The following is a 7,668-nucleotide window of genomic DNA, read 5'->3' as shown; positions in this document are numbered from 1 at the left end:
TTTAATACTATTTTTTATGATGAAATTAGATAGTATTATTTACACAATTAAGCCAATCATGTGGCTGAGCATGCCTCGTTCAGCACAACTCCAGTCAATCCAAATCTGACACAGATCAAACCGGAATGTACCTAGAGCAGTCCCTCAGGCCAGCCATAATCCGTCGAGACATGACAACTCTCAGGTGAACGATCTGCTGTGTCACGACCATATCAATTCGTTCTTTGTTCCATTGAAGGTATACAATATAATTAACAACACATGACAATGTATTTATATCTGAACAAAATCAAATAGAACGCATCTGAAAGCCCCACAATAAGACCAATCAGTGATTTACTGCCATAAATAGGGTATGAACAAGTCAGGCTTGCAATAGCAAGAATCCCACCTCCGGAAAGTCTTCAAAACCCTTGCACTATAGTTCAAAATTGGTGGGCATCTTTACAATGTGATGGGTTAAAAAAAACTAGAAAAATACAAGGAAGCAAAAGCTGAGTTCAGATATGCCTTCACTGGTTTACATGGGCATGCCCATATTTTTGAAACTTATGCACAGATTGAGCTGAGAAGTCCATCCAAGAAAAATCATCAAAGAGAAGGCTCTTGAGTCTCGTTTTACCCCCACAGATCGTAGCTTTCATATAAACATACTAAATAAGACCGTGATGTGGTTGCAATAGTAGGAAGTTTATTTTCTGTTGCCATGATGGATAACAAGCTAAAGCTGTACAGTTTAGAATGATGCTAACTTGGGTTTTGGTGTCAGATTTTGTCAATCACCTCAGGAGGCATGTTCAGATCAAACAGAGGAGGACCGCCATGAGCATCTTTTCTAGGTCGTTTATGAGAAGCCCACCCACTTTCATCTGAACTCGTGGACCCACGGAATTTGCATATGGCAGCTGCATTTCAATGTTGATGTTTGTTAAATGTGTTTACTAAAGATAATACTTATACTTAAATACATGGAGCAACAAGGAAACAGTACTGTCAACCTTCAATATAGGGCATTGTAATATAAATAAAGGATGTACCAGTTCCATTGGGAGTTGAATCTGTTTGTGCATCATGAATGGTTTTCATATCAGAGCTCTGATCGGAGCCCCACAACACCAATAGTTCCGAAGCCCTCTGGAGGCCTTTTGATTTATATGGAGCAATGTTGTGAGTTGCTCGCTGAAGGGGATACAACAAGTCATTCTCAATGCACTGGTACCTGCACAGACAAGTACATAAAGATAATTTGTACTGCCAGACATGTATAAAGCAAAACATACTTACATTTGTTTGCAAAGTCTGTCGACAACATTAGAAAGATTTATGATGTGCCGCATAGTGTCCATGACCTCATCATCAGAACAACTTGGAAAATCCTTCTCCAAGAACATAGATAGCTTCTCAACATTGGATTCTAGCTGTTGTTGCTGGTCCTCGAACAAATTCTGTTTCAGGTCTCGATCCTCTGCTGTCATCTCATCCTTAAAGAGCTCATCTCCAAACATGTAGAATGCAAATGGATACGAATATGAAAGGACCCGTCTTGATCTAAAGAGCCTATTCAGTCCGTTCATCACCCAACTGTAGTCTTTAATTTTAGATTGCTTGTTCTCTGAAATGGAAATCTTCCCCTGAATGGTTTCCTTGAGATTGCTTTCCTGCTTGAGAGAATCTGTATGAGCCTTGTACCTATTATGATAGTGCATATAACGGTATAAGTCACGCCTTGCACGCTCAGTATTCTTTGTTTGGTCTTCTTTGAAGCGACCACAACTGTGACCAGTGATATTAGACCACGTATGATCTCTTCCCGTAGCCCCACCACACAGCCAACTGTATTACATCAACAAATGAAATATAGAAAAGAAGTCATGAGCATTAAATAACTCTCAATGAATGTTAAAGAAGAAACCTTAAAATGCCTTAAGAAAAGCAACAAAGATGTTAACAAACAAAACTCTGAATCAAATATTTGCAAAGCAGGCATCTCTTTTGATATGATGAGTCAACTAAACATTGATGGTGTTAACAAGACAGATAAACAACTCAATATGAGATGCAGAAGAAATCCCATCAGTGAGAAGATACAAAAACAATCTCACTCGAGCAAAGGTTGCTGGAAGCATGCACCAAACAGAAACATTGAATGGTTTTGCCATGTGAATACCAAAATACAGTTGACAAACACTAACATACTATGGAATCGACTGCATAAAGTAATGTAGTCACAAGGGTGTAAGGCCAAATATCAACATCATAAATTTATCCATCTAGGTTGGACACTGTTAGGCTACAATGAACTAACAAGATAGAGATCTAGTAGTGAGGCCAAATCATCTCACTGCTTCTTCGAGAAGGCCAGCTCAATTTGATGGTAGTAGGTGTGAACTTTGTGCCACATGATCTGTGTTAGACACCCAATTCAAGCACATAATTGTACTATAAAGTGGCAAAGACAATCTTTTGAACAAAGGAAAACTCAACAATGAAATTAATCCATCCACACAACTCACCAAGAAATGATCTTGAAACCAACTTGGTTGATCTCAAAAAAATGAAAAATCCATCAGTTTATTTGTGCCACCAGATCTTTCGGACAACCATCAGCATTGCCCACAAAATTCTTGTACGCATATGTGATTGAGAGAGAGGTGCAAGAAAAGAAGATAAGAAGCAACTCAACATTGTTTTCTTGATGTATTGGGACCAGTCTTGGCTAGTTAATAAAACCTCACAAAAATTTACATAACAACCATCATGAAGGCATATTTTGCTAGTCCCAAAGTACATGAACTTCAAGAGAACAGAGATCTCTATCAAGGTTATTACATAAAAGTATAAAAAAAATATTATGTGATGAAAGACCTAGGATAGTGAAAATATTCCAATCATGCATAGAACATGATGAAGGCCTAGATAGGATGTCATTCATGCAATCACAGTTCAAAATATTGCATCACTCATAGTAAATAGTACAACAATAAGAACCAGAAACATTAGCAATACAGCAAAAACATATGAAATAGTGGAAAGAGATATAAAAAAAGTCATGCACACTGCAACCAGCAGCTGAGTGGTGATATATACCTCCTGAATGAACTGAAAGGCGTGGTGAAAAATATTACAAGAACTAGCAGAAAATGCAATATAAGCACCAAGTATGATATTCTTACCAAAATGCTTGCCCACAGATACATGCAACAAGATTGCAACCACCATTCTTTTCAACAGGTTTGTGACACTTTGGACAAGGCTTTGTGTTCACTGTTATCCAATTAACAGTTTCTGATTCATCCTGGCATTTCTTGATCCATAGATCCCACATCAAGCATGAACAAGGTGAATGCGCTTCTGACAAACAACTGAAACAGAACTGTATACCACATGTACATTCAACCTCAGAACAAATATCACCCTCAACACGTATGGCATTTCCACAATGTGGAACACTAGGGCACCATTTAACCTTATTATTGTCTTCAATGTATGATTCAAGCAGGAACCTATCAAAACGATCAGCAATATCTGGACACCTTGCACTGACCAAATTCCTTATGCTTGCCTCATCACATACAGCACTGCATTTGGGTGCCATGCATCTAATGCGACGGCTTTGTCCATCATTTATCTTCACTATAAAATGCTCAGTCCAACCTAAGAAGTTGAGCATATATGGAAAAATTCAACAAAATAAGGGAGTAGTACAGAAGAAAAAAAAAATCTAAGGAGAAGAATGTTTAGCCAGTGGCTCAAAATAAACGAGTTAATTAGAGCCAATGAACAGGATAACAAATTAGCAGATTAGAACCTAAAGATGTTGAATAACATTAGAAAGATGATCCATGATAAATATTAACATTTACAAGTTCCCTATTCACAGGGAAAAGTTATGATGGTGTTAAATTTTAATGGATTTTGTTGTTGTTGTTGTTGTTGCAGAATACCATAATCCTCACTAACATAGTTGAATAATGTTCTTGAAAAGGCTTACAGACATTTGGGAATCATTTCAGAATTTAAGCAACTTGATGTTCTTCAACCATATTTGCAGGAAATTTGGAGACTAGAAACTCACAATCATTGCAGAAAGTATGCCCACAGTCCATTTCAGTGATTGAATCTGTAGGAACGGTCTCAAAACATACATTACAGGTGACTGGATTCACTGAAGTGGATAAGCCTTTGTTATTGACAACGGTTACTCCTGCTTGTGAGAACAATCTGTCCCTTCCCTTTTGATCGAGCAACTCAAAGATCCTCTCAACATCCCAGCGGTAATGAATAAGAAGGGTCCTCGCATGCTGCTCTTTAAGAGCCAGCAGCTCCATCACCTTCCGCAAATCCTCTTTCTACAAGAATTAACAATTAGTCACAGTAAAATCCCCCACACTGATCGAGATGATTGTGAGCAAGATAAGTTTACCTGTGCTGCTAGGAGGGACTCTTTTGTGATGACCTGCAACACCAGAAGGAAAGGAAATTGAGCAAACAAAAAAAAAAAGGTATATCAAGTAAACTTTCCATACCAAAACAGTAAAATTTCTAATTTCAGTCAAAAATTGTTACTTTCTCTCAAGACAACGAGGAGGTACGCTCCGCCGTCCTCGGCGTAACAAATTTTTTTCAAGAAAAAAAAAATCAGTACAAAGGCCAGAAACAATAACATATTGATCAAAGGGACATCGCCTCGCGATCCCTTCCGTCCGATTCCAACTTTCCGGAACCCTAGAAATCTAGAAATCAAGCACGGACAAATCCGGAGCTTACCGACGACAGTGACCAGTGGCACTCTTCCTCACGCCCGTCTTCGAGGCCCTGTAGGACGTTCTCTTCGATAACGTCTTCCTGATCAGTGAGGTAGCAATCTTCCAAATCACTCGACGAAAGGTAGTCCTCGTCGTCTGCCATGCTGGGCTCGACGGCGAATCGAAGGGAGGCGGTGCGATCGGATGGACTCGGGCAGAGGCGATGGGATTGAGGGACGGCAGCGGAGCAGCTTCGAGAGGAAGGCAAGCGAAGCAGAAGATCGGAGAAAACGAGACGAGGAAATAGAGAGCAGGGGCGGTGAGGAACGGAAGGGTTCTTGGGGTTCTTTAAAGAATTAAATTAAAAAGTTATCAAAATTTGTTAATATTTACTCGGAGAATTTATCGCCATCTTCGCGTTATTTTTATTTAATCTGGATACATGCTTGCTCAATCTTCTGATTATTTAAACTGCATTAGAAATTTAATTCCCCATAAAAAAAGTATCCCAAAGATTAATCATTAATTGATTATACACATCTTTCTCGTTATAAAAAATAGAAAGATATTTTTAGGTAAATTACTTTTAAATCCCGATATAAATTTAAACATTTACATTCAGTCCTCTTGTCAGTATATATTACTTTTGATATATGACCAAACTAGTTTATTTGTTTCAACTCCTTAACCCTAGCGAAATTACTATATTGTCCTTTGGATTTAAAACGCTCAACTGAATACATTCTCTCTCAACGTTCGACGTATTACTTCGCGACTCCAAACCTTGGCAACGCACTCCGCCTCTGCGACTCCAAAACTTGACAACGCACTCCGCCCCCACGACTCCAAACCATCAGCGATACACTCTCTGGCTTCGTCCCTAAACCATCTCCATCGATGTTGAAGGCAAAAATCATAGAGGCGGCAGAACCCGACTAAACCCTCTTAAACCTTGAATCATCGCTAAGTAAAATTTGTATGCCCTAGATTTCGACTAATTTGTTATTTCTCTGCGAAAAATCGAAGTTTTAGTTCATGGGTGTTTTCGATTTTCTGAGGTTGAGGTTAAATAAAATTATGTCTAGGTGTCTACATTGCAATTTTATGAATGAGTTTGTATTACATCTTCTTCAATTCAAGGAATGTAAGATATGTGCAAATTTTATAGTGATTATCAAAAAACTGAGTAATGTAGTCAATTTAAGAACTTTGATGTCCAAAATCTGTAGTGTTGTACTTTAGGGCTATGAATGGGTAAATTGTTATAATTATTGGTGTTGTTCATTTTGCTGACTCGAATAAAATTAGTTTTGATGTTCAAATTGTAGTTTTATGAGAGTGTTTGTATTTTATCTTCTTCAATTGAAGAATTGAAAGATATATGTTAGTTTTGGATATTCATTATCAATAAACGGAATAATATACTCAATTTAAGCGCTTTGATACCCAAAATATTTAGGGTTTATACTTTAGGGTATGAATGCGTAAATAGTTTAAATTTTTGATATTGTCCAATCTCCTAGCTAGAATAAAATTAGTTTTGATATTGAAATTATACTTTTATGACTGTATTTGTATTTTATCTTCTTCAATTGAAGAATTGAAAGATATATGTTACTTTGTGTATTGATTAGCAAAAAACTGAATAATATACTCAATTTAAGTGCTTTGATGCTCATATTTTCCATGACTTGTACTTTATGGTATGAATTATAAATTGTTCTTGTTGTTTGAGTGTGGTTGATTTTGTTAGTTTGAATAAAAATGGGTTCTAGATTTCTAATTGCAACCTATTCTATGATTGTGTTTGTGTTTTATCTTCTTCAATTGAATGATTGAATGAGATATGTGGTTGTTGTGTAGTGATTATCAATAAACTGAATAATATACTTACTTTGATGCCCATATTTTACATGAATTATAGTTTATGGTATAAATTGTTAAGTAATTTATTTTTATGTAGAAATGGGAAAGAAACCCATAACTATAAAATTAAAGGAGGTTAAGGGGAAATCTGTGGAGAAGAACAAGAGCAAGAGCAAGAGCAGTAAACAATCATGTTCACGTTGTTCACCGACATATTTCAAAGCAGTGTTGGATGAAGTTTACCCAATTTGGGTAATAAGCAAAGAGAGAGGATCAAAAGCACTCCACTTGCTCTATGGCTCGAGATTCCTGAGATGTCAATTAGTAGTACCAGAATAGATTTAATATTAAACATATTCCAGCAGTGTTCACGTTCTTTCTTGTTTGGTGACAACATTGTAGTTCCATTCATATCGATCGAGTTTTGCATCATCCTTGGTTTGGCCCATGTGGGGCAACCTATTGATTTGGATGCCAGCATGGAGTCCAAATTTGTGGCTCGGTTATTTGGAAGAAAAGTCGGCAACGTAAATAGGACTACAATTCATCATAAAATGCTTGTATTAGCTGGATCATAGAATAATTTTTAAGTGGATGATTTTGTTAGACTGTTTATTTGTCTTCTATTTAACTGTGTTATTTTTTCTGTTGGTAACTATTCTACTCCTCGATTTATTATGTCTTACATTGATAACCTGACGAGGTTCTTTGATTACTCATAGGGAGATGTAGCGTATAGATTGTTGTGTCACCAACTTATTTTATATACCGTCGGTAAGGGCAATAGGCTGGAAGGAAGCAAAAAGTATATAGATGGTTATACTGTTGGCCTAATGGTAAGTTTTAAATTTTTGAAGTGTGATTGTGATATATTTCATACTATTGTAATAATATCTTTGTGTATTCAAGTCTGGTTATATGAAAGAATACCTTTATTTGGACATGCACGATCGTTATGGTGTTTTCCCCGGTTGTTTCGTTGGGAAAGGAGTAAGATTTCCATCCAATGTTCTGCTATCGAAAGATTATTTACCAGCATTGATTTCAGCAGGGTAAG

At 37.0% G+C, this 7,668-nt stretch overlaps 1 protein-coding gene across 2 annotated transcripts; it reads right to left on the bottom strand.

Moving 5' to 3' along the window:
• Positions 1-319: 319 nt before the first annotated feature.
• Positions 320-5,102, bottom strand: LOC121975063 (probable E3 ubiquitin-protein ligase ARI2). Of its 2 annotated transcripts, none has more exons than XM_042526431.1 (7): positions 4,768-5,102; positions 4,424-4,456; positions 4,076-4,349; positions 3,174-3,654; positions 1,285-1,833; positions 1,038-1,219; positions 320-905 (listed from the first exon to the last, which is right to left on the bottom strand). In XM_042526431.1, the coding sequence occupies exons 1-7, from the start codon at positions 4,906-4,908 to the stop codon at positions 766-768; spliced, it is 1,800 nt and encodes a 599-aa protein (XP_042382365.1). In that variant the 5' UTR covers positions 4,909-5,102; the 3' UTR covers positions 320-765. The 2 variants fall into 2 exon arrangements, with proteins under 2 accessions (XP_042382365.1, XP_042382373.1); XM_042526439.1 differs by having other exon boundaries at positions 1,044-1,219.
• Between the last annotated feature and the right edge of the window lie 2,566 nt (positions 5,103-7,668).

This window comes from Zingiber officinale, chromosome 1B (assembly GCF_018446385.1).
Source record: "Zingiber officinale cultivar Zhangliang chromosome 1B, Zo_v1.1, whole genome shotgun sequence".
Taxonomy (NCBI): Eukaryota; Viridiplantae; Streptophyta; class Magnoliopsida; order Zingiberales; family Zingiberaceae; genus Zingiber; species Zingiber officinale.
The sequence above is the reverse complement of the archived record's forward strand: the minus strand, read 5'-3'. Positions and strand labels throughout refer to the sequence as shown.

What these genes read in the sequence shown, in the direction of transcription:
- LOC121975063 (XM_042526431.1), bottom strand. Translation starts at nt 4,908, where the DNA reads ATGGCAGACGACGAGGACTACCTTTCGTCGAGTGATTTGGAAGATTGC. An exon ending in GCATACTTTCTGCAATGATT is followed by an intron (nt 3,655 to 4,075) that starts GTGAGTTTCTAG and finishes TCAACTTCTTAG; the next exon opens with GTTGGACTGAGCATTTTATA. An exon ending in GACAGACTTTGCAAACAAAT is followed by an intron (nt 1,220 to 1,284) that starts GTAAGTATGTTT and finishes TTGTCTGTGCAG; the next exon opens with GTACCAGTGCATTGAGAATG.